Raw genomic sequence first — 25937 nt, forward strand, 5'->3', positions numbered from 1 at the left:
CGCCCTTATTGGCTGGGGCTGAGGGTGAGGGTCCCGTTTCCCCAAAGGCCTAGCCCGGGGTTCCAGCCACAGGCCCCACTGGGCAGCGCCCGGCCCCGCCCCTCCAGGCCTGGCACTCATCCTGAACCAAGATGGCGCGGATGGCTTCAGGCGCATCAGGACACCGGCGCGTCACGCGACCCGCCCTACGGGCACCTCCTCCGCTTTTCTTAGCGCCGCAGACGGTGGCCGAGCGGGGGAGCGGGGGATCGGGAAGCATGGCCTGGGGGTCGGGGGTTGCCTGGGCGGCGCCGGGGCTGCTGTTCTGGGGCTGCGCGTTGGGGCTGCAGGGCGGGATGCTGTACCCCCAGGAGAGCCGGTCCCGGGAGCGCAAGGAGCTGGACGGCCTCTGGAGCTTCCGCGCCGACTTCTCTGACAACCGACGCCGGGGCTTCGAGGAGCAGTGGTACGGGCGGCCGCTGCGGGAGGTGCGATCTCGGGGCCGGGAGGCGCCCGAAAGCCCGGCGATGGGAGTAGGGGAGCCCGGGCCCCCCGCAGGCTCCTTCCCCTGGGCGTCTCCGAGCTGGGGGCCCGCAGGAGGTTAAAGGTCAACGGGCTTGTGGGCGCCGGGTTGGGGGACGGGGGAACGGGAGCACCCTGGAGGGCTGGGGCGGATTAGGCAGGAGGAGAAAAGGCTCCTGCCGAGCCCTTTCCCGAGGCGAAGGCTGAGTCTGTGCAGTGTCCTTCCTTTCAATATTTATTTTTAATTTTTTTAAATTTTTTTGAGACTGGGTTTGCACCTGTCTCCCAGGCTGGAGCGGAGTGGCGCCATCCTAACTTCTGAGCTCAAGCGATTCTCCCGCCCCAGCCTTGCAATTTAGCTGGTGCCACCACGCCTGCCTAATTAAAAAAAAAAAAAAAAAAAATATCTGGGCTCGGTGGATCACACCTGTAATCCCAGCACTTTGGGAGGCGAAGGCGGGCGAATCACCTGAGGCCAGGAGTTTGAGACCATGCTGGCCAACATAACAGGGTGAAACCTTATCTCTACTAAAAATGTAAAAATTAGCCAAGTGTGATGGTTTATGCCTGTAATCCCAGCTACTTGGGAGGCTGAGTCAGGAGAATTGCTTGATCCCGGGAGCAGAGGTTGCAGTGAGCTGAGATCAGGATGCCACTGCACTCCAACTTGGGCGACATAGTGAGACTACGTCTCAAAAAAAAAAAACAAACAAAAAAACTAATTTAAAAAAAAAAAAAAAGATGTAGGGTCTCACTATTTACCCAGGGTGGTCTCGAACTCCTGGCCTCAAGCCATCCTCCCACGTTGACCTCCCAAAGCGCTGATTACTGGCATGAGCCACCCACACACTTCTCTGGCCACAGCGGCATGCACTGCACAGAGCTGGGCCCGGGGATTGGGAGGAGGTGACAGTTTACATGTCCTGAGGTCAGCTCTGCCGAGGCAGGAAGTCCTTTGGTTTTCAAGGTTCACATATAGGACAGGACGTGACATCAGGCCGAGGACGCCACCTCTGTTCCCCTCCTGACTTGGATGTGGTCAGCAGAGAAGTGGAACTGGGTGAGGTCTGGGCCGCTTTTGCCTGGTCTACATCCTCTTTTTCTGACTTTGCAGCATTCAGTACAGGAGGGAGAGAGGAGGGGGCTGGGTGCCAGTGTGCGCCCCACTCACAGTGTTCTAAGCAAAGCTCCCCCCATTCCTCCAACCAGCCGTCCTCCCTGTGACAGGCAGTGGCCATCTGCCTCTTAGTCACGGGTCTGAACCTTCTTGCCTCTGGCTGGGATGTGGCCCTGGGTTCGCTCCTGTCTCAGGAGATATTGTGCCCCATCCACTCTGAGGAGGAACTCCTGGCTCCACTGGCCCAGGTGCACAAACCGCCCTGGCAGTTGACCTGTCATCAGCAAGTTATCTGTCTGTTCTGCCAAGGGTCCTCGCTATGTGTCCTGGCTTGTGCCAGGCCTGGGGGCTGTGCAGCACACTTGTTCTGGACCCCTTTGGGGGCCTAGGAGCTGAGCCCGGCTCTTCTCTCCACAGTCAGGCCCCACCCTGGACATGCCAGTTCCCTCCAGCTTCAATGACATCAGCCAGGACTGGCGTCTGAGGCATTTTGTTGGCTGGGTGTGGTACGAACGGGAGGTGATCCTGCCGGAGCGATGGACCGAGGACCTGCGCACAAGAGTGATGCTGAGGATTGGCAGTGCCCACTCCTATGCCATCGTGGTCACTGTGGTCAGGAGCACGCAGGGCGGGTGGGTGGGCATGGCTGCTGAACAGCATGGGACCTCCAGCTGTCACCCCAGCGTGTCTGCTGTGGTGGGATGGTGGGGGGTCCTGCCCTGCCCTGGGGGCTGTGCCCTGTATAGGGGGATAGGTGGCCTGATCTACCCCATTGGGATGTCATTCTTCCTGTCTGGCTGGAAGGCCCCGGAGCCCTATGCTGCAGGTTATGTGAGGGAGTGCCCCATAGCAGAGCCCCTCCTCATGCCCTGACCTGCCGCCCCCTCCCCGTATCTCCTGTGTCTGCAGTGGGTGAATGGGGTTGACACGCTAGAGCATGAGGGGGGCTACCTCCCCTTCGAGGCCAACATCAGCAACCTGGTCCAGGTGGGGCCCCTGCCCTCCCGGCTCCGAATCACTATCGCCATCAACAACACGCTCACCCCCACCACCCTGCCACCAGGGACCATCCAGTACACGAACGACACCTCCAAGTGGGTACCATCCTGCTTCCGTTGCACACACCCACCTTCCCGCCCCACCCCGTGGTCTTCCTGGTAGGGACCGGGTGGCCTTCACAGAGTGGAGGCCTTGGATCTGGGGAGGCCAGGGAGGCCTGTGAGCTGAGGTCAGTGGACCCAGGGCAAGGGCCCAGCGAACCACAGTCCTCCCATCCTAGGTATCCCAAGGGTTACTTTGTCCAGAACACATATTTTGACTTTTTCAACTACGCGGGACTGCAGTGGTCTGTACTTCTGTACACGACACCCACCACCTACATCGATGACATCACCGTCACCACCGGCGTGGAGCAAGAGTGGTGAGGGCTTCTGGTAGGATCCTCCCTCAGCGGGGCCCAGGGTCGCTCTATTTGTTCCCTGTTTGGAAAGCTCTCCCAGGAAAAAGGTGCTCCCAGCATCTCTACACCCTCACAGGTTCCCATCCACCTATGAAGCTAAAATCCAACCTGTGTGAGCGGACACGGGCTCCTGAAATCACCCGTGTGGTTGACCTCGCTTGGAGAAGCGGGGTCTGGCCTAACGTTACACAGCTTGGGGTGGCAATCCTGTCCCTTCTCTATGGTGCTGCTCTCACTCCATCTCCCCTTGCTACACATCGTGCTCAAGGAACAGGCAGCTTCGCGGGGGCCGGGCATGGTGGCTTGTGCCTGTCATCCAGCACTTTGCAAGGAGGCCCTGGTAGAAGGATCACTTGAGGCCAGTAGTTCAAGAGCAGCCTGGGCAACATAGCGAGGCCATCACTACAGAAAATTAAAAAATTAGCCAAGGATGGTGATGTGTGCCAGTAGTCCCAGCTGCTGAGGCAGGAGAATCACTTGAGTCTGGGAGGTCGAGGGTGCAGTGCGCTATGACCACGCCACTGCACTCTGGTCTGGTCAACAGATGGAGACCCTGTCTTTCTTTTTTTTTTCTTTTTTTTTTTTTTGAGCTGGAGTCTCGCTCTGTCGCCAGGCTGGAGTGCGGTGGCATGATCTTGGCTCACTGCAACCTCTGCCTCCCGGGTTCAAGCGATTCTCCTGCCTCAGCCTCCCGAGTAGCTGGGATTACAGGCACCCGCCACCACGCCTCGCTAATTTTTGTATTTTTTTTTAGTAGAGACAGGGTTTCAATGTGTTGGCCTGACTGGTCTTGAACTCCTAACCTCAGGTGATCCACCCTCCTCGGCCTGCCAAAATGCAAGGGTTACAGGAATGAGCCACTGTGTCCAGCTGAGATACCCTGTTGTTGTTTTTTTTTTTGAGATGGAGTCTCGCTCTGTTGTCCAGGCTGGAGTGCGGTGGCATGCTCTTGGCTCACTGCAACCTCCGCCTCCCAGGTTCAAGCGATTCTCCTGCCTCAGCCTCCTGAGCAGCTGGGATTACAGGCGTGTGCCACCACATCCAGCTAATTTTTGTATTTTTTGTAGAGATGGGGTTTCACCATGTTGGCCAGGCTGGTTCAACTCCTGACTTCGGGATCCACTCGCCTCAGTCTCCCAAAATGCTGGGATTATAGGAATGAGCCACAGCGCTCGGCCTGTATTTAAGAACAATTTTTGTTATAAGTTTTTTTCTTTTTAAAAATATATCTTTTTCAGGGTGGGCGCGGTGGCTCACGCTTGTAATCCCAGCACTTTGGGAGGCCAAGGCGTGGGGATCACGAGGTCAGGAGATCGAGACCATGCTGACTAACACGGTGAAACTCCGTCTCTACTGAAAATACAAAAAATTAGCCGGGCGTGGTGGCAGGGGCCTGTAGTCCCAGTCATTTGGGAGGCTGAGGCAGGAGAATGGCGTGAATCTGGGAGGCAGAGCTTGCAGTGAGCTGAGATTGCATCACTGCACTCCAGCGTGGGGGACAGAGCGAGACTCCATGTCAAAAAATAAAAATAAAAATATATATGTGTATCTTTTTCTCTTTCTGAGATGAGGCCTTGCACTGTGGCCCAGGTTGGAGTGCAGTGCTGAGATTATTGACAGCTGTTGTGGGGCCGCGGTTCTAAGTTTAAAAGAATTTAGGCTGGGTGTGGTGGCTAATGCCTGTCATCCCAGCACTTTGGGAGTCTAAGGTGGGTGGATCGCTTTAGCTGCAAAGTCCGAGACCAGCCTGGGCAACATAGTGAGACCCTGTCTGAGAAAAAATAAATAAATAAAATAAAATAAATGAATAAAAAAGAATTTAAAAAAGAATCACACAGCAAAGACAATGCACCATAGAGCAATTTATTGCCAAGGAAAAGTATTTTGGAAGTTAAGTTTAGAATAGCCTGGGTGCACTGGCTCATGCCTGTAATCCCAGCACTTTTGGAGGCCGAGATGGGTGGATCACTTGAGCTCAGAAGTTCAAACCAGCTTAGCCAACATTAGCTGGGCATTGTGGTGTGAGCCTGCAATCCCAGCTACTCAGGAGGTTGAGATGGGAGAATTATTTGAACCCGGGAGGTGGAGGTTGCAGTCAGCTGAGATTGCAACACTGCACTCCAGCCTAGGCGACAGAGTGACACCCCCATATCAAAAAAAATAGTGAAGTGCAAAATGCACAGTTCACCCTGAGACACAGAATTCAGGACACGTTGCTCGTAAGGATGAGACAGCGCCTATTATTACTGGGGAAACTCCGTTTCTGGGAGTCTTCCATGATGAATTTGTAAGGAGCTGGGAAGAGGTGTTACTGTAAGCACGTTCTGGGCTGTCCTCTGGTTGCACATGCGTAGTAGCTGTACATGCTTGTTCACACATCACGTGTCACAGCGCCATGGTTGGCATGTCCGAAAGACACGGTCACTTCCTTTACTACCTACCCTGCCTCAAGATCATAGCTCACTGCAGCCCCGAACTCCCGGCTCAAGGAATCCTCCCACTTCAGCCTCCCAAGTAGCTGGGGCTGCTGGGGCTGCAGGCACGCACCACCATGCCCGGCTGATGGTTTGTATTTTTAGGGAAGAAGTGGTTTCCCTATGTTACCCAGGCTGGTCTTGAACTCCTGGTCTCAAGCGATCCTCCCACCCCAACCTCCTCAAGTGTTGGGATTACAGGTGTGCCCACTGCACCTGGCCAAAAAAATCTTTTTTTTAATTAAAAAAAGCACCAGGTGCGGTGGCTCAAACCTGTAATCCCAGCACTTTGGGAGGCCAAGGCGGGTGGATCACCTGAGGTCAGGGGTTCAAGACCAGCCTGGCCAATATGGCAAAAACCATCTCTACTAAAAATGTAAAAATTCGCCAAGCATGGTGGTGCACGTCTATAATCCCAGGTACTTGGGAGGCTGAGGCAGGAGAATCACCTGAACCCCGGAGGTGCAGGTTGCAGTGAGCCGAGATCATGCCACTGCACTCCATCCTGGGGGACAGAGTGAGACTCCATCTCAAAAAAAAATTAAGAAATTAAATTTAAAAAAAGTAACAGAAACAAATGGCTGCCTGGCAGCGGTGGCTGCAGGGTGCTCCCGTTTTTGTGTGACTCGGGTCGTGTCCCTCCCTCAGCCCTGGTCTCTCTTGTTTCTTGCAGGGCTGGTGAATTACCAGATCTCTGTCAAGGGCAGTAACCTGTTCGAGTTGGAAGCGCGTCTTTTGGATGCAGAAAACAAAGTCGTGGCGAACGGGACTGGGACCCAGGGCCAGCTGAAGGTGCCGGGTGCCAGCCTCTGGTGGCCATACCTGATGCACGAACGCCCCGCCTATCTGTACTCCTTGGAGGTAATGGTGGTTTGGGACATGCCTAAGGGAGGTCTTTTGCTCCCATCTGGTGACCCTGGCTTCTGCAGGAGCCCAAGACAGGTGGATGGGCAGGCATGGTCCTCTGAGCTTTCTGATGTTTCTCACCCTTGGTGGGAGGCCCAGATTTTTTTTTTTTTTTTTTTTTTTTTTGAGATGGTCTCACTCTGTCACCCAGGCTGGAGTGCAGTGGCCTGATCACAGCTCACTGCAGCCTTGAACTCTCAGCCTGCAGCAATCCTCCTCCCTTGGCCTCCTGCATATCTGGGACTACAGGCACATGCCACCATGCCTGGCTAATTAAAGAAAAAATGTTTGTAGGCTGGGCAGAGTGGCTCATGCCTCTAATCTCAGCATTTTGGGAGGCTGAGGTGGGTGGATCACTTGAGGCCAAGAGTTCAAGACCAGCCTGGCCAACATGGTGAAACCCCATCTCTACTAAAAATTTGAAAATTTGCTGGGCGTGGTGGTGAACACCTGTAATTCCAGCCACTTGGGAGGCTGAGGCAGGAGAATTGCTTGAACTCAGGAGGCAAGAGGCTGCAGTGAGCTGAGATCACACCACTGCACTCCAGCCTGGGGGACAGACTGAGACTGTCTCAGAAGAAAAAAAAACTTTTTTTTATAGAGATGGGGTCTCAGTCTGTCGCCAGGCTGGTCTTCAACTCCTGGACTCAAGTGATCCTCCTGCCTTAGCCTCCCAAAGTGTGGGAACTCCAGGCATGAGCCACCTTGTCTGGTCAAAGGGAAGGCCGCGTTTTGAAGGGCAGGTCCCCAGGGTCAGCCAGGGAAGGGCAGGTCCCCAGGGTCAGCCAGGGAAGGGCAGAACCTCTGATTGCTGCACCTCTGCTTACAGGCCCAGAGGCGGCTGCTGGGGTGCACGAGGGGCCTTCCTGCCGGAGGGCAGGCCGTCAGGGTGCTCACACCTGGTGCTTTGGCTGTCGTAGGTGCGGCTGACTGCACAGACATCACTGGGGCCTGTGTCTGACTTCTACTCGCTCCCTGTGGGGATCCGCACTGTGGCTGTCACCGAGAGCCAGTTCCTCATCCATGGCGTCAACAAGCATGAGGATGCGGACGTGCGTTGGGGCTCCTGGGTCCTTGTGGGGGCTGCTTCTGGTCACCCTCCACTTTCGCCTTCCCGGTGTCCTGCTGTTGAGGGCAGCTCAAGGCAATGAGGCAAATGGCTCCAAATGGAGAAGGGGGCTCATGGGGTGGCTCTCCAGGGTCCTGGCTCTCAGAGGAAGTGCAGCTTCGACAGGGACAGGGGTCACTTGGCTCTGCTATCCCCTAGATCCGAGGGAAGGGCTTCAACTGGCCGCTGCTGGTGAAGGACTTCAACCTGCTTCGCTGGCTTGGTGCCAACGCCTTCCGTACCAGCCACTACCCCTACGCGGAGGAAGTGCTGCAGATGTGTGACCGCCATGGGATTGTGGTCATCGATGAGTGTCCCGGCGTGGGCCTGGCGCTGCCGTGAGTCCCCGCCGTGCACCTGCTCCGCCTGCCCAGCCCGGGGGCCTCAGCATGACCCTCTGTCCCTTCCCTCCTGGCCCGCAGGCAGTTCTTCAACAACGTGTCTCTGCATCACCACATGCGGGTGATGGAGGAAGTGGTGCGTAGGGACAAGAACCACCCCGCGGTCGTGATGTGGTCTGTGGCCAACCAGCCTGCATCCCACCTATAATCTGCCGGCTACTACTTGAAGTGAGTGCTCCCTGCCTGCCCTCAGCTAGACTGGGAAGGAGACCCTGGCGGGTGGCTGGCCTGGGTGGGCGTGTTCTGTTCAAGATCAGCCTCCTGTCCAGCCCAGTGGGAAGGCCGTCCATACCGGGACATTCAGGGGACCAAATATCTACCCACCCAAATTGTGGTTTTCTTTTTTGTTCTTTTTATTTATTTATTTATTTATTTATTTTTGAGATGGGGGTCTCACTGGGTCGCCCAGGCTGGAGTGCAGCGGGGTGATCTCCGCTCACTACACCCTCTGCATCCCGGGTTCAAGTGATTCTCATGCCTCAGTCTCCTGAGTAGCTAGGATTACAGGCACCCATGAACCACTGTGCTGGGTCTGTTTTTTTTTTTCGAAATGGGTTCTCACTCTGGTTGCCCAGGTTGGAGTGCAGCAGTGCAGTTTTGGCTCACTGCAGCCTTGACTTCCCAGGCTCAGGTGATCCTCCTGTCTCAGCCTCCCAAGTAGCTGGGATTCTAGACGTGTGTCATCACGCCCAGCTAATTTTTGTTTTATTTTTCATTTTTTGAATACGGAGTCTCCCTCTATTGCCCAGGCTTGAGTGCAGGGGCATGATCTCAGCTCGCTGCAACCTCTGCCTCCCAGGTTCAAGTGATTCTCCAGCCTCAGCCTCCCGAGTAGCTGGGATTACAGGCACGTGCCACCACGCCCAGCTAAGTTTTCTTTTTTTTCTTTTTTTGAGATGCAGTCTCACTCTGCGGCCAGGCTGGAGTGCAGTGGCACAATGTCGGCTCACTGCAACCTTCACCTCCCAGGTTCAAGTGATTCTCATGCCTCAGCCTCCTGAGTAGTTGGGATTACAGGCACATGCCAACACACCCTGCTAATTTTTGTATTTTTAGCAGAGACAGGGTTTCACCATTTTGGCCAGGATGGTCTCGATCTCTTGATCTCGTGATCCGCCCGCCTCGGCCTCCTGAAGTGCTCGGATTACAGGCATGAGCTACCACGCCTGGCCAACTTTTGCATTTTTCAGTAGAGACGGGGTTTCACTATGTTGGGCCAGGCTGGTCTTGGACTACTGACCTCAGGAGATCCACTTACCTCAGCCTCCCAGAGTGCTGGGATTACAGGCGTGAGCCACCGTGCCCGGCTAATTAGAGACTGGGTTTCACCATGTTTGCCAGGCTGGCCTGGAACTCCTGGCCTCTAGTGATCCTCCTGCCACACCTTCCCAAAGTGCTGGGATTACAGGTGTGAACCACCACACCTGGCCCCTTTTCTTCCTTACAATCGTGCAGTTCTAACTCAGCGTTCAGAGTTGGATTTTTCACTTGGGGTAGAGGCAGGAGAGGTGGTAGAAATGCTTCTTGACTCATACAGCACACCCCAATTTCATGCAGTGCTTTGGGCTGAGCCAAGTCTGCAGCAGGCAGAAGGCTCTGAGAAGATGTTGCAGCCTGGGCCAAGGACAATTCAGAGCTCGGGGGCACAGGGGCGTGCTCAGCAGGACTGGATGGACAGGCCCTTTGTTGCGAAGGGGAAGACTACAGGCTTCCAGGAGCAGGTGCCTGACAGAAAGGCTTCTTTGGGAGGTGGCCAGAGGAGATGCCTGTTTTCTGGGGCAGGATTTGGAGGGAGCCACCCAGGCTGGAGAGGTTCAGCCAGGCTGTCACAAGGCTTTGAAGTTTCCCATCTGAGAGCCTGGCTATGGAAGAGTGTGGGTTTGGAACTTGAGGCTAGGGGGTTCTGTTCCGACCTGTGCCAGCCACAGCCTTCGGATGGGCAGAGCAATGATGGGGGAGGGCGTAAAAGAAGAAATGAACTGAGGAAAGAGAAGAGGAAAACAGGCTTCAACAACAGTCTAGGCTGGGTGCGGTGGCTCACGCCTGTAATCTCAGCACTTGCGAGGCCAAGGTGGGTGGATCACCTGAGGTCGGGAGTTGGAGACCAGCCTGGCCAACAGATATTGAAACACTGTCTCTACTAAAAATAAAAAAGTTAGCAGAACACAGAGGTGGGCGTCTGTAATCCCAGCTGCTTGGGAGGCTGAGGCAGGAGAATCGCTTGAACCCAGGAGGTGGAGGTTGCAGGGAGCTGAGATCATGTCATTGCACTCCAGCCTGGGCTACAGAGTGAGATTTTGTCTCTCAAAAAAAAAAAAAAACAAAAACAAACAGTCTGTACTGTGGAGGTCTCGGGCAGGTGCTGGGAGCTCTGAGCACAGACGGGTCCCTCTGTTGGGTTTTCTTCCTTTCTAAGGGCCATTTCTTCTTATTTATTTATTTATTTTTTGAAATGGAGTTTTGCTTTTGTTGCCCAGGCTGGAGTGCAATGGTGCAATCTTGGCTCACCGCAACCTCTGCCTCCCAGGTTGAAGTGATTCTCCTGCCTCAGCCTCCCGAGTAGCTGAGATTACAGGCATGCATCACCACACCCCGCTAATTTGTATTTTTAGTAGAGATGGGGTTTCTCCGTGTTGGTCAGGCTGATCTCGAACTCCCAACCTCAGGTTATCTGCCTGCCTTACCTCCCAAATAGCTGGGACCACAGGCGTGTGCGGCCATGTCAGGCTAAGTTTAATTTTTTTTTTTTCCCCCAAGATGGAGTCTTGCCCTGTTGCCCAGGCTGGAGAGCACTGGTGCAATTTTGGCTCACTACAACCTCTACCTCCTGGGTTCAAGCAATTCTTCTGCCTCAGCCTCATGAGTAGCTGGGATTACAGGCGCATGCCACCATGCCCAGCTAGGTTTTTTTTGTATTTTTTGTAGAGAGAGACTTTTACCATGTTGACCAGGCTGGTGTCAAACTCTTGACCTCATGATCCACCCGCCTCGGCCTCCCGAAGTGTTGGGATTACAGGCGTGAGCCACCATGCCCTCCCCTAATTTTTAAATTTGTTGTAGAAACAAGGTCTTGCTATGTTGCCCAGGCTGGTCTTGAACTCCTGGTCTCTAGTAAAACTCCTAAAGTGCTGGGATTCTAGGTGTGAGCCCCCTTGCCCGGCACTTGCACCATTTCTCTGTGGAAGCGTCTCCACTCCCACTGCCCAGGACCTGTGGACTTAGATTTGAGTCACTGCTGTGCGCCTTGCACCTAGCCCCATGCCTACCTCCCAGCCTGCACTCCCTGTTTGCTTGATGCATTAATAAATATCCCTCCCAAATCTGCATCCATCCACCTCCTGTGTTCAAGAGCTGTTTCAGGCAGTCAACCTCATTTTTGCCAGTGTCCAGCCCAGTGACCTCAATCTGTGTACCTGGAAGGGTGACTACTCCTCTAGGGGGATAGGATTCAGAGATGGTGGGAGAAAGAGTGATGTTAGAGAGCTCGGTCTAGGACTAGAGGATCATATGCCCTTACGTAAAATAATCTTAAATTAGGGAAGAAAGCAGCGACTCCATGCTTTGTTTTGTTTTTTTTTCCCCTTTGTTTTTGTTTGTTTGTTTTGAGACAGGGTCTTGCTCTGTGGACCAGGCTGGAGTGCAGTGGCACGATCTTGGCTCACTGCAACCTCCACCTCCCGGGTTCAAGTGATTCTTGTGCCTCAGCCTCCCCGAGTAGCTGGGGTTACAGACGTGTGCCACCATGCCTGGCTAATTTTTTTTCTTTTTTTTTTTCTGTTTTCTTGAGACAGAGTCTTGCTCTGTTACCCAGGCTAGAATGCAGTGGCGCGGTCTTGGCTTACAGTAGGCTCCGCCTTCCAGGTTCACACCATTCTCCTGCCTCAGCCTCCTGCGTAGCTCGGACTATAGGCGCCGGCCACCACGCCCGGCTAATTTTTTGTATTTTTAGTAGAGACGGGGTTTCACCGTGTTAGCCAGGATGGTATCGATCTCCTGACCTCGTGATCTGCCTGCCTCGGCCTCCCAAAGTGCTGGGATTACAGGTGTGAGCCACTGCGCCTGGCCGCTAATTTTTGTATTTGTAGTGGAGATGGGGTTTCACCATGTTGGCCAGGCTGATCTTGAACTCCTGACCACAAGTGATCCACTTGCCTCGGCCTCCCACAGTGCTGGGATTACAGGTGTGAACCATCGTGCCTGACCCCATGTTGTGTTCTGGCGGTGGAAGATGGGACAGAGAGGATGGGAGGGTGTCTGAGCCATTCCTGGACCAAAGGAACCTGTTTCTTCTGCCTTTTGTGGACAGGATAGTGATCGCTCACACCAAAGCCTTGGACCCCTCCCAGCCTGTGACCTTTGTGAGCAACTCTAACTATGCAGCAGACAAGGGGGTGAGCCTGGGGGTCCCCACCCCACTTCTCCCTACCTTTGCCTGGGCTTGTCCTGAAGCCTGCTCATGGGAACAGCTGGAAAGAACCATGCACTGCCAGTCTGGGTTTTATTTCATTTTCTTTTTTACTTAAAAAGATAGAGACGGGGTCTTGCCATGTTGCCCAGGCTGGTCTCCAACTCCTGGGCTCAAGCGATCCTCCTGCCTCGGCCTCCCAAAGGGCTGGGGTTACAGGTGTGGGCTACCACACCCGGCCGCAGCCAGTCTGTTTTCACAGATGGTCTTTGGGTTAATGAGAATTCTCCCCCTGCTTACTCGCCAGGCAGTGTGGCTTTCTCAATCCAAGGAGGCTGGGCATAGGGAGATGGGATTTGTTTGCTCAGTTTGGACTCAGCATTTTTTGCACTTCGATTTAATAGACTCATAAAATGTCAAAGGTTTAAGGGAGCTTAGAGCTCTAGGGGAAGTTTTTATGAAATGCCAGATCTTTGCAATCTGAGATCCTGATTTAGTAAGTCCAGGGTTGGAACTTGAGTTCTTTTTTTCTTTTGTAGAGGCAAGGTCTTACTCTGTTGACCTGGTTGGAGTGCAGTGGTGAGATCACAGCTCACTGCAGCCTTGAATTCCTGAGCCCAAGTGATCCTCCTGCCTCAGCCTCCCGAGTAGCTGGGACTCCAGGTTTTCACCACTGTGCCTGGCTCATTTTATATCTTTTTGTAGAGGTGGGATCTCACTATGTTGCCCAGGCTGGTCTCAAAGTCTTGAGCTCAAGTGATCTCCTGTCTTGGCCTCCCAAAGTGCTGCGATCACAGGCATGAGCCACAGTGCCTGGCTGACATTAGCATTCTTTATTTATTTATTTACTTTGAGATGGAGTCTTGCTCTGTTGCCCAGGCTTCACTGAAATGGTGCAATGTCAGGTCACTGCAACCTCCTCCTCCCAGGTTCAAGCAGTTCTGCCTCGGCCTCCTGAGTAGCTGGGATTACAGGTGCATGCCACCACACCCAGCTAATTTTTGTATTTTTTAGTAGAGATGGAGTTTTGCCATGTTAGCCAGTCTGGTCTCAAACTGCTGATCTCAGGTGATCTGCCTACTTCGGCCTCCCAACATGCTGGGATTACAGGCGTGAGCCACTGCACCCGGCCAGCATTTTTACGAGAAAGAAGTGTGTTCAGGACGCGTTAGAAACTAGCCAGTTGGACACAAAAACCCCTGGTGCTCAGCCGTAAGCACCGCTATGCTGAAGCTTGGGGTGGTCCTACTCGGTCTTCTCTGCCCTGGTCCTTGGAGCGACTTTTCCAGGCCATCTTCAGTCCACAGTGCTGCCTTGTGAAAGCTGCCTCAAGATTCTCTGTGACAGCCGGGCATGGTGGCTTACGCCTATCGTCCCAGCACTTTGGGATGCCGAGGCAGGCGGATTACTTGAGGTCAGGAGTTCAAGACCAGCCCAGCCAACTGGTGAAACTTCATTTCTACCAAAAATACAAAAAAATTAGCCGGGCGTGGTGGCACACGCCTATAATCCTAGCTACTCGGGAGACTGAGGCATGAGAAGCACCTGATGGTGGGAGGTAGAGGTTGCAGTGAGCTGAGATCGCACCACTAACGTTCTAGCCTGGACGACAGAATGAGACTGTCTCCAAAACAAAACAAAAGATTTTCTGTGAGAATGACTGCATCGGCCCCTCGAGTGGGAGCACTTCTCCAGGGCAAGGTGAGGGGAAGCCCAGTGATGGGAGTGCTGCCTGGAGAGGAGTCAGTTCCAGTGGCGGGGGCCCTGGGCTGTGGCTGAGGACTGCGCCTTGGCAGCTGCTCTGCCTCTCACAGCCCTTCCCAGCTGTGCACGTTGTGAGCATCAGCACGGAGTCACAGGCCTGCCTCCTTTGGGCCACTCTGTGACCATGTTTCCTGCCTATGGAGCAGGGTAATTTCAGGATCTAAATTGGTGCACTTGGATGTTCTCAGTCCCAGGAGGCAGCTGTTCCCATTCTAGGTTTTTGTTTTTTTGTTTTTTTTGGTAGAAATGAGGTCTTGCAATGTTGCCCAGGCTGGTCTCAAACTCCTGGGATCAAGCGATCCTCCCATCTTGACCTCCCAATGTGCTGGGATTACAGGCATGAGCCACCGTGCCCTGCTAATTTTTTTACTACTATTTTTTGTAGAGCTAGGGTCTTGCTGTGTTGCCCAGGCTGGTCTTGAACCCCTGGCCTTAAGCCATCCTCCTGCCTCAGCCTCCCAGAGTGCTGGGATTACATCCCCCCTTACCTTCTCTGCCAGAGGAACCCCCGCAGTGTGTGAATGCTGAGTCATGCTGTCTTCTGGGTGCTGAATGGGCTCTGCTGCTCTGTTCCTAGGCTCCGTATGTGGATGTGATCTGTTTGAACAGCTACTACTCTTGGTATCATGACTACGGGCACCTGGAGTTGATTCAGCTGCAGCTGGCCACCCAGTTTGAGAACTGGTATAAGAAGTATCAGAAGCCCATTATTCAGAGCGAGTATGGAGCAGAAACGATTGCAGGGTTTCACCAGGTAAGCAGTGTTGAGCTTTCTGCTTGTGTGTTGTCTCAGGGCAGAGATGTCACTCGCCTCTTCCAGCCTGCCCTGCGCCCACTGCACTGCTCCCCTCGCTTCAGCTTTGGGCTCTCCTCCCACGGCCCCATCCACGTTCCCTCCCCGCCAGCAGCCAGGCCTGTGCCCCACTCGCTTGGTCCTCAGAGGTGGCCTCCTTACTGGCTTTGTTACCAGACAGCCTTCTATCACCCGTGCCCAAGTGGTCTTCCTAACAAATCCAAATATGTATATGTTTTTGAGACCAGATCTCTCTGTCACCCAGGCTGGAGTGTGGTGGTGCGATCACTGCTCACTGCAGCCTTAACCTCCTGGGCTCAAATGATCCTCCCACCTCAGCCTCCTGAGTAGCTGGGACCATAGGCACATGCCAACATGCCTGGCTAATTTTTTTACTTTTGTAGAGATGAGGTCTTGCCACGTTGTCCAGACTGGTCTTGAACTCCTGGCCTCAAGTGATCTGCCTCAGCCTCCCAAAGTGCTGGGATTACAGGTGTGAGCCTCTGCGCCAGCCACAGATGAAAATTTTGGGAGTCCTTTCATTGGCTCCCCCAGGCCCACAGGACAAAGCCCTAACCTCTGGTCAGGACACTCAGTGTCCTCTGCTCTCTCCTGGGTTTTCATCCCCTTCTCCCCTTACTCCCGGCCACTGATCTGTTTCCACTGCCCTCGCTTGCTCTCCTGCTCTTGCTTGAGCTGTTTCTTCTGCCTGGAATGCCCATGTGGGCACCATAATCACCAACTAAAAGATCCTTTTTCTTAATTTTTATTTTTTAGAGATAGATGGTGTCATAATAGCTCACTGCAGCCTTGAACTCCAGGGCTGAAGCAATTCTTCCACCTCAGCCTCCTGAGTAGCTGGGACGACAGGCATGAACCCCCATGTGCAGCCTATTTTTAAATTTTTTGTAAAGATGGAGTCTCACTATCAGGCTGGTCTAGAACTCCTGACCTTATGTGATTGTCCTGCCTCAGACTCCCAAAGTACTGGGAATCCAGGCATGAGACACCATGCCCAGCCTGTCCTCATTTTTTTAATCCATCTCATTTTTTTGTCCTCCTCACCAAAGATATGTTGGTTTGTCTTGTGAGGTTTTTTTTTTCATGTGGATTCCTGAACCCCATCCAGCCCCTCATTCCCACCCCAGCCAGCTCACACTTGTTTGTCACAGCTCCTGGTTGACACACAGGGAACAGCCACCCACAGTGGCCTGCGCTGTTCTGTTTGCACCCTTAAATTTATCGTGCTTACAGAATGCCACTTCTGCAAACTAGTCAAGTAGGGGAAGTGGCTCTTGGATATGTTCGCTTGCTCATCCTCTTTGAAAAGGTAACCAGCTCTGAATTCTTTTTTTTTTTTTTGACACAGAGTTTCGCTCTTGTCGCCTAGGCTGGAGTGCAGTGGCATGATCTCGGCTCACTGCAATGTCCACCTCCTTGGTTCAAGCGATTCTCGTGCCTCAGCCTCCCGAGTAGCTGGGATTACAGGCATGTGCCACCACGCCCACCTCATTTTGTATTTTTAGTAGAGATGAGGTTTTACCATGTTGGTCAGGCTGGTCTTGAACTCCTGACCTCAAGTGATCTGCCCTCCTTGGCCTCCCAAAATGCTGGGATTAGAGGCATGAGCCACCGTGCCAAGCCCTAGCTCTGAATTCTTAACAAACTCTTGAGAGGGTCTAGGTCAGTGCTGATAGAACCTCCGCAGTGCTGGGCGTGGTGGCTCACACCTGGAATGCTAGCACTTTGGGAGGCCGAGGTCAGAAGGTCTCGAGCCCAGGAGTTTGAGACCCGTCTGCGCAACATAGACCCCATCTCTACAAAAAATTTAAAATTAGTTGGGCATGGTTATGAGTGCTTGTAGTCCAAGCTACTTGGGAGGCTGAGGTGGGAGGATTTTTTGAGCCCAGTAGGTCGAGGCTGCATTCAGCTATGATTGCACCACTGTACTCCCTCCCACCTGGGTGACAGAGTGAGACCTTGTTTCAAAAAATAAAAAAAAAAACAAACTCTTGCAATGATGGAAATGTCCTATATTTGCACCGTCTGAAATGGTACACACTAGCTACACATGGCTACTGGGTCTTGTTATATGACTAGGATAACTGAATTGATTTTGTTTAATTAAAGAAATTTTTTTTTGAGACAGCCTCACTCTGTTGCCCAGGCTGGAGTGCAGTGGCATAATCACAGCTCACTGCTCAACCTCCTGGGCTCAAGCGATCCTCCCTCCTTAGTCCCAAGTAGCTTGAGCTGCAGGCGTGCGCCACCACGCCTGGCTAATATTTTGACTTTTTGTAGAGACTGGGTCTCACTGTGTTGCCTAGACTAGTCTTGAAATCCTGCCTCAACCTCCAAAAGTGCTGGGATTACAAACCTGAGGTACCATGCCCAGCCCGGTTTGGTTGAGTTTCATTTAATTTAATTTATATATATATGTATTTATGTTTATTAGAGAGAGGGTCTTACTGTGTCACCCAAGCTGGAGTGCAGTGGTGTGAACACAGCTCACTGTCGCTTTGATCTCTGGGGCTCAAGCAGCCCTCCAACCTCAGCCTCCCAAGTAGCTGGGACCACAGATGTGTGCCACTAGGCTTGGCTAATTTTTGTACTTTTAGTAGAGATGGGGTCTTGCTATGTTGCCCAGGCTGGGCTTGAACGCCTGGGCTCAAGCAGTCCTCCCACCTTAGCCTCTCAAATTGCTGGGATGACAGACATGAGCCACTGCACCTGACCGAAAGACGTATTTTTACCTGTAGTATAGTTTAGCCTTAAGACTGTATCAGTAGATAGAGGTGGAAAAGTAATGTGAAACAAATATCAAATTACGTTTATAAATCAGTTGCTCATTAAGGTTGGTTTTCTTTTAAACCTCCTTTTTTATTCTGGATTATATCATTTCTTGGCTGTCTTTACCCCAGCATCAGTGAGTCCTGCAGTCACTATAGCCCCCTGCAAAGACAGATATTTTGATCACCGTCAAGTGGATCTTTATTTTTATCTAACATTTACAATTCTGCCAGTTCTGACTCTTACATTCTCTTTGCCTTGCATCCCAGGATCCACCTCTGATGTTCACTGAAGAGTACCAGAAAAGTCTGCTAGAGCAGTACCATCTGGGTCTGGATCAAAAACGCAGAAAATACGTGGTTGGAGAGCTCATTTGGAATTTTGCCGATTTCATGACTGAACAGTGTAAGTGGCAGTTTGGCTCATGGGATAATATACCCGTCCTTATTTTTTCAGGTTGCCTTTCCAGTTCTGGCCATTTCGATTGTAAGAATATTGGAAACAAAGTGGGGAAGCTGGTTTCATCCATGTAGGTTGCGTTGAGAATTTTCTAGGAAAAGTAAGTTGTGTTTAGGAAGTAGGAAAGCAATCAGGCCCCCGCCTCCCAAATACGGTCAAAAAGCGAACAGGAGAGTCAGCTACAGTGAGACGGAAATGGCTGGCTTGCCTTTTCCGTGTCTATTTTGTAGCCAAGGAGGAAGGAAAAACGGGTCCTCCTCATGGATTTACTTCTGGGATACACTATTATTCCATAGAAGGGTACAAAGCCTGAGAAGCTTAAGGTATTTCAGTCTGTTGTATATTACTTGCAAAAAGCAGGCTTATCAAATACAGGTGAGTTTCAATGCATCTTGAATTTGGCAGCATTTAAGTCTTCAGGCCGGGCATGGTGGCTCACGCCTGTAATCCCAGCACTTTGGGAGGCCAGGGTGGATTGCTTGAGTCCAGGAGTTCAAGACCAGCCTGTTCAGCATAGCAAGACCCCATCTCTACAAAAAATAAACAGATTAGCTAGGTGTGGTGGTGTGTGCCTGTAGTCCCAGCTGCTTGGGAGGCTGATACAGGTGGATAACCTGAGCACAGGAGTTGGAGGCTGCAGTGAACTATGATTGCACCACTGCACGAGAGCCTGGACAACAGAGTGAGACTTGTCTTTAAAACACAAGATTGGTCTTCAAAGAGAATAACAGCTGCGCTGTAATGTGAGGATGGTTGAGGGGCTGCCAAGTTCGCAATGAATGTGTTGCATTTCTTCTTAGTTTATGGACTTACCATAAACTGAAGATAGCAGTTTGGTGGGTTGGAGAAGCATATGGTAATGGTGGAAATTATAATACATTACTTACAGGGGAGGACAGGCCTTTGAAAGGTAAAGCTTAAAAGTGAGAATGGAATACGGATGAATGAATGAACAAGATGAGGTGAGAAGGAGGAAGTAAAGGGAAAAGGAGAACAGAAAGCTCTCCTCTGCATGGCACCTGTGATAAATGGTTTCTGGGGACATCCCTGATGGCAGTTTTGTGGAGAGGCACGAGGCTTTATGTGGTAAGAAATGAGCTGCAGGCTGGGCGCGGTGGCTCACACCTGTGATCCCAGCACTTTGGGAGGCCAAGGCGGACAGATCACCTGAGGTCAGGAGTTTGAGACCAGCATGGCCAACATGGAGAAACCCTATCTCTACTAAAAATACAAAATTAGCCGGGTGTGGTGGTGCATGCCTGTAATGCCAGTCACTTGGGAGACTGAGGCATGAGAATTGGTTGAACCTGGGAGATGGAGGTTGCAATGAGCTAAGATCACACCACTGTACTCCAGCTTGAGCGATAGAGTGAGACTTTTTTTTTTTTTGAGACGGAGTTTTGCTTTTGTTTCCCAGGCTGGAGTGCAGTGGCGCTATCTCAGCCTACTGCAACCTCCACCTCCCAGGTTCAAGCAATTCTCCTGCCTCAGCCTCTCGACTATCTGGGATTACAGGCATGCACCACCACACCCGGCTAATTTTTATTTTTAGTAGAGATGGGGTTTCTCCATGTTGGTCAGGCTGGGCTTGAACTACCAACCTCAGGTGATCCGCGCATCTGGGCCTCCCAAAGTGCTGGGATTACAGGCGTGAGCCACCATGGCCAGCTGAGACTCAGTCTTAAAAAGAAAAAAGAAATGAGCTGCATCACGTTGGGCAAGTCACCTAAGCTTTTCATAAGCCTGTCCAGGGGAGATAATGCCACCTCCTTGTGGGTGTTGTAAGGGCTGCATTTGATGAAGTACTTGGCAGTGCCTGTGTTCACTTATGAAAGAAAGAGTCTTGAACTTTTTGGTGGGGAAGGCCTCCTTTCCATTTAACATTTCCATTTAGTGGTGGTCTTACTGGGGACAGAGAAAGTCCTGAGAGCACAGCCCTGACAGGTCGTTGCCAGCTGTGCTCCTCACCAGGCTCAGCTCAGGCCTAATGACCACTGGTGGTGGGTGCTGCAAAGCTGGACGTCAGCCCCGGTGGACTTTGAACTCCATGAGTAGGTCCCACGCAGGGACCTGTGGATGGTCAGGACCCTGGCTCCCACTAGGCACTATCTCTTCAGAAAGGCCCAAGCCTTTTCAAGGGTAGCTGTCCCAGATACCCCCAGCCTTCTGCCTACCCAGTTACCAGACAGTTGGGTACCCAGCATGTAAACCTTAGTTTGCAAGTAAAAGATCAACTTTTAGTGCTTTTTTTTGGAGATGGAGTCTCACTCTGTCGCCCAGGCTGGAGTGCAGTGGCATGATCTCAGCTCACTGCAACCTCTGCCTCCTGGGTTCAAGCGATTCTCCTGCCCCAGCCTCCTGAGTAGCTGGGACCACAGGCACCCACCACCATGCCTGGATAATTTTTGTATTTTTAGTAGAGATGAAGTTTCACCATATTGTCCAGGCTGGTCTTGAACTCCTGACCTTGTGATCCTCCTGCTTTGGCCTCCCAAAGTGCTGGGATTACAGGCATGAGCCAATGTGCCCGGCCAGTTTTTGCATTTTTAATAGAGATGGGGTTTCCTCATGTTGGCCAGGCTGATCTTGAACTCCTGACCTCAGGTGATCCACCTGCCTCAGCCTCCTAAAGCACTGGAATTACAGGCGTTGGCCACCACACCTGGCCACTGTTTTGAGATTTTCCCCTAACAGACTAGAATACTAGAAATTAACACACCAGAGAACCTGGGTGTTTGGGCAGAGCAGTGGTATTTAAATATTTCAACCCATAAATTGTCACTTCAGAGCAAGCATCCTGAAACTGTAAGAGGACATTTGGCTGAGCATGGTGGCTTGTGCTTATAATCCCAGCACTTTAGGGAGGCCGAGGAGGGCAGATTGCTTGAGCCCAGTAGTTTGAGACCAGCCTGGACAACATAATGAGACCTTGTCTTTACTAAAAAATAAAAATAAAAAATTACCGGGCATGGTGGTGCTGGAGAGGCTGAGGCAGGAGGATCCCCTGAGCCCAGGAGGTTGAGGCTGCAGTGAGCTATGATTGTCACCGCATTCCAGCCTGGGCAACAGGGAGAAAAAAGAAAAAAAAGACATTTCTATTTAGTGCCTACCTTGGCTCCAGACTGGTTCTAACTTGACCCATCAGAAGTCATCTGAATCGCTTTGTGTCTTTTTTTTTTTTTTTTTTTTGTAGCACCGACGAGAGTGCTGAGGAATAAAAAGGGGCTCTTCACTCAACAGAGACAACCAAAAAGTGCAGCGTTCCTTTTGTGAGAGAGATACTGGAAGATTGCCAATGAAACCAGGTATCCCCACTCAGTAGCCAAGTCACAATGTTTGGAAAACAGCCCGTTTACTTGAGCAAGAATGACACCACCTGCGCGTCCCTTCCTCCCCGAGTCAGGGCGACTTCCACAGCAGCAGAACAAGTGCCTCCTGGACTGTTCACGGCAGACCAGAACGTTTCTGGCCTGGGTTTTGTGGTCATCTGTGCTAGCAGGGACCACTAAAGGTGGAAATAAAAGATTTTCTAGTATGGAAATAAAGAGTTGGCATGAAAGTGGCTACTGAAAAGCGTCTGAAATCATTTCTGTGCGTCGCGCTGTTTTCAGAGCCTTAACTGTGTGTGGACTTTTGAGAAACTGCTGCTCCAACACCCCCACCACGTTCAGAGCAGCTGGTTCCCGAGGGCTTCTGCAGGAATAGCCCCATGCTCCTAGGGCCACCATGTTTGTGTAGCACACGGGGCCAGCCTGGACAGGGAGTGAGGACAAGACTTTCACAGCTGCTGCTCGACTCCTCGGATGAGCTAAAGTACCACATGTACCAACAAACTCATAGAAATGCTGTCGTTGCAGCACTTAACAGGGTCTGTGTGCCAGTGTCCACATAGTTAAGCTGGCAGTGTCTGAATTGGAAGGTTAGAGGTAACTGGTTCTCCCAGAACATCGTTCTGACCTCAGCCATAGGGTCTTGACAGAAATGGACAGATGAGTGTAAAAGCCCATTGGCTTTATCATAATGGATGCCACTGAATGTGACAAGACCTCCTTAAACAACTCTGCCTACAAATCAGCATTCCATGCCTTTACACTTCAAAATGACACCACCTGCCCCCTCCCAGAGCACAGTCTTTCCTTAAGGAATCTGTCCTCCCTGTCTTCCCAGGCTCCAGTAAGGCAAGGATGGTGCATCAATTCTGATTTGAAGTATATACTTTGGAAAAATATTCCTTTTGGTGTCCAGTCAGTTGAAAGACAATGAACCAATACAGTTTTGTTTTGTTTGTTTTGAGACAGTCTTGCTCCATCGCCCAGGCTGGAGTGCAGTGGCTCAATCTTGGCTCACTGCAGCCTCCACCTCTGGGGTTCAAGCAGTTATCCTGCCTCATCCTCCAAAGTACCTGGAACTACAGGCACCTGCCACCATTCCCAGCTAAATTTTAAAAAATATTTTTAGTAGAGATGGGGTTTCACCATGTTGGCCAGGCTGGTTTTGAACTCTTGACCTCAGGTGATCCACTCGCCTCAGCCTCCCCAAGTGCTGGGATTATAGGCGTGAGCCACTGTGCCCGACCTCCAATATGGTTCTTGCTATAGAACTTGATTTTCCCCTCTCTTGTGGTTGAGCCCCGTGTCTCCACACAGACCCTCCTTTTTAGCTTTCCTGTGCAAGCTCCATGAAAGAAAGAATAAAGTTAATTTCACCTGGTTTTATTAGGCATCGTCAGTCCATTTTTTAAAAATGAGAGTGTAGTCTGTTCCAATTAGGAATCTAGGGCTTCTATATTTTTTTTGTTATCAACTTCTCTTTAGTTTTTCAAAGGAATCAAGTTTTGTGTTCCAGTATGTCAAAGTATAATGAATAAAACTTAGTTGACAAACATGAAGAAAAGTTAAATGTAATAGACACATTTAAATGGTTTACAAATTAGGGTCAGTCCTTTTTTTTTTTTTTTCTTGAGATGGAGTCTTCCTCTTTCGCCTAGGCTGCAGTGCAGTGGCGTGATCTCGTCTCACTGCAACCTCCGCCTTCCTGGTTCAAGCAATTCTCCTGCCTCAGCTTCCTGAATAGCTGGGATTACAGGCGCACACCACAATCCTGGCTAATTTTTCTGTATTTTTTAGTAGAGGCAGGCTTCACCATGTTGGCCAGGCTGGTCTTGAACTCCTGACCTTAGGTAATCCACCTGCCTCCGCCTCCCAAAGTGCTGGGATTACAGGCGTAAGCCATCGTGCCCGGCTGAATGTGGTCTCTTTGAATGAAAAGAGTCAATGCTTTGAACGTCATTTGAAAGTAATGAATTTAAGGAGAGGACACATGTATGAAGGAACAGTGATTCTGGGCGCACAGCTAGTTAAACCTGAGTTATTTCACCAGAAATTTACCTTTAGTGAGAGCAACTAGCTGTAATGCAAAACCAAATGAAATCCTCCAAATCACCTAGATTCCCTAGAATTTATCATCTAACCCCAATTCCTCTTATTTCTTCAAATGATATTTGTGAACATCAAGTCAATAAATGGCTTCATTTGGAACAAATCACTTAAGACGAAGCATGGAATTACTGCTAAAAACAAATGTTTACCCTTATCTGTCCTTTAACACTGGTGGCTAGTAATGCTGCAGTGTTCAAATATTCAGTCTAAAAGAAGCAAAACAATCTTCTAATTTTATAACACTGGTGATTCCCCCCTCTTCTGGGCAGAATAGGAGGTATAGAAGGGAATCTGAATTCTCCAGGGCAAAAAACACCCAATTAACACCCACCAGGGTTCTGTTACTGAGATACTGGCATTAGAATGCTGTTATGACAGGCAGTACGTGTTCCTCTCTCAGTGAGAAAAAGGGTATTAATTCGACTGGGCCATAGGAATGTGACCAAAATTTTTATACAACTGAAACAGTGGTTTCCCCGAGGCTTAGAAAAGCAAAGGAAAAACTGGAAGGGTCTGGCTGACCATTTTCCCATGTTTTCTCAGGTAAGAGTTGAAAACATTTGCAAGAATGCAACATCGAGACAAGCTTTAACTATACTCTGTTGATTGATACAAAATAGGATGCAAAACCATTGGATATTCGGACACGAGGAACTTGTTTAGCACAACCGATGTTATGTATACCACAATTTTAACCATTAGACCATTTCCACTGTAGCTTAGAAAAAAGAACCAGAGGACTGCCTTGGTAGAGCTGGATGCGCTGCTACAAGATGGCCTCACTGTCAGCGCTCAAACTTGAGGACTTCTTTCTCCATAGACACCAGATGGCCAATCAGTACTTTCTAGAGTTCTTTAACTACTTCAGAATACAAGAACAGTACATACCTACTCCAACAGCCATTGAAAGATTCACATTCATGGGAAAACACAAGTCTTGATGAAATCTTGACTTCAGCTCTCTTTTAAGAAACTGGTTGAAACTGGTGAAAAGTTCATTACAATTTGGACTTGATACCTGCCTCGGGCCAGAAGACCTACGTTGCATCAATTCTGAGTCAGTTGGAAGCTACGGAATTGTTGCTGACTCTACACACTTTGAGTTTACAGAGCAGAGCTTGTCCCCTCCCTTCAAAGAGAAGGCAAATAAAGCACTCAAGAGATACTGGTCTCATTGACTATTTTTAACATAAAATGATTAATCAGGTTGGAAGCAAAAACATTACTGCTGCTTCTCAACCAGAGAATTAAATGATCACACAGGACCCTTCTGCAGAGTGCAGGTTTTCTACCTGACGGTGAAGAAAGGAGGGAAGGACACTTCTTCTGCCCAAGGTCAACACACAAAATATTTGGTTTGAGATTTAAGACAGAAGGCACTTTTAACATTCTGATATCAGATGTTAACCATACAAACATCCTGTCACAATTTCATTTGGGTGTACTCAAATCCCCTTACAAAATTCTTCTTACTGCATGTGTGTCATTATGAGAGCAGTGGCGACATGAGCAGATTTAGCCTTGAGATGTGTCTACCTGTTGCTATTCTCCCGATGAAGCAAACTGGGCAGCATGTCAGCCCCGAAGGTTACAAATCCAGTATTTGATGGCAAAACAATTAAATTAGACATCCGAGTGGTTAGTGCAGAAAGAAACAATTAGCAAGAACACTGACTCCCACTCTGGAGTGACAGGGCTTGGACTGGTCTTTTCCATCCTAATACTCTTTGCTTGACTGGCACCACTGTTAAGGAAAAATATCTGCATGAAAATTCAACTGGTGGAAGAAACTTTACCTAAAGTGCCATGTTTATACTTCCAGCTTTTCTCCAAAGAAAAATACCCATTTTCCCATCCTTAGTGTCCTGAAGGCCTTGGACTTGAAGGTCTGGCCACATGACTCATTCTGTATGGTTAACAATTGGCCGTTTTATGACTGAACACAAACTGGACTTGAACGTTCCAATTCAATTTTTTCCTTTCAGAAGAGGGAGATGAAAAGGGAACCGACCACCCTATTTTTTTTTCACCCTATTATTTGCTGCAACCACGGCTGCCAGTACTTTTCACAAGATGCTGTGTATAGGCTATTTTCACTATCTCCTCAGTCAACGCTGAGCTGACAGTTCTTCAGTGCTACACTCCAACTAAACTGTACAGTAAGTTCTGCAGAAATGGATCTAATATTTCTACCTTTATAAGTATCAGATAAATGGATTCTAGTTGAATCCACATGTTTAAATCCATCGGCTAAAAACATACTACATATTGTAAACATGGCAATATTTAATACAGTATCTATTCTAGAATATTTTCATGTCA

At 50.5% G+C, this 25937-nt stretch overlaps 1 protein-coding gene across 1 annotated transcript; it reads left to right on the forward strand.

The window, feature by feature from the left end:
* The first annotated feature begins 230 nt into the window (after positions 1–230).
* On the forward strand, positions 231–24010 carry LOC100457728 (beta-glucuronidase-like). The gene is given in 13 exon segments (XM_054560496.2): positions 231–467; positions 2036–2221; positions 2528–2712; positions 2898–3035; positions 5662–5666; positions 6225–6412; positions 7378–7509; positions 7725–7903; positions 7988–8134; positions 12273–12357; positions 14713–14889; positions 17988–18123; positions 21371–24010. Coding segments are annotated over 13 exon segments (1935 nt in total). The 5' UTR covers positions 231–257; the 3' UTR covers positions 21538–24010.
* Positions 24011–25937: the final 1927 nt, after the last annotated feature.

The sequence above is a fragment of the Pongo abelii genome, chromosome 6 (genome assembly GCF_028885655.2).
Source record: "Pongo abelii isolate AG06213 chromosome 6, NHGRI_mPonAbe1-v2.0_pri, whole genome shotgun sequence".
Lineage (NCBI taxonomy): Eukaryota > Metazoa > Chordata > Mammalia > Primates > Hominidae > Pongo > Pongo abelii.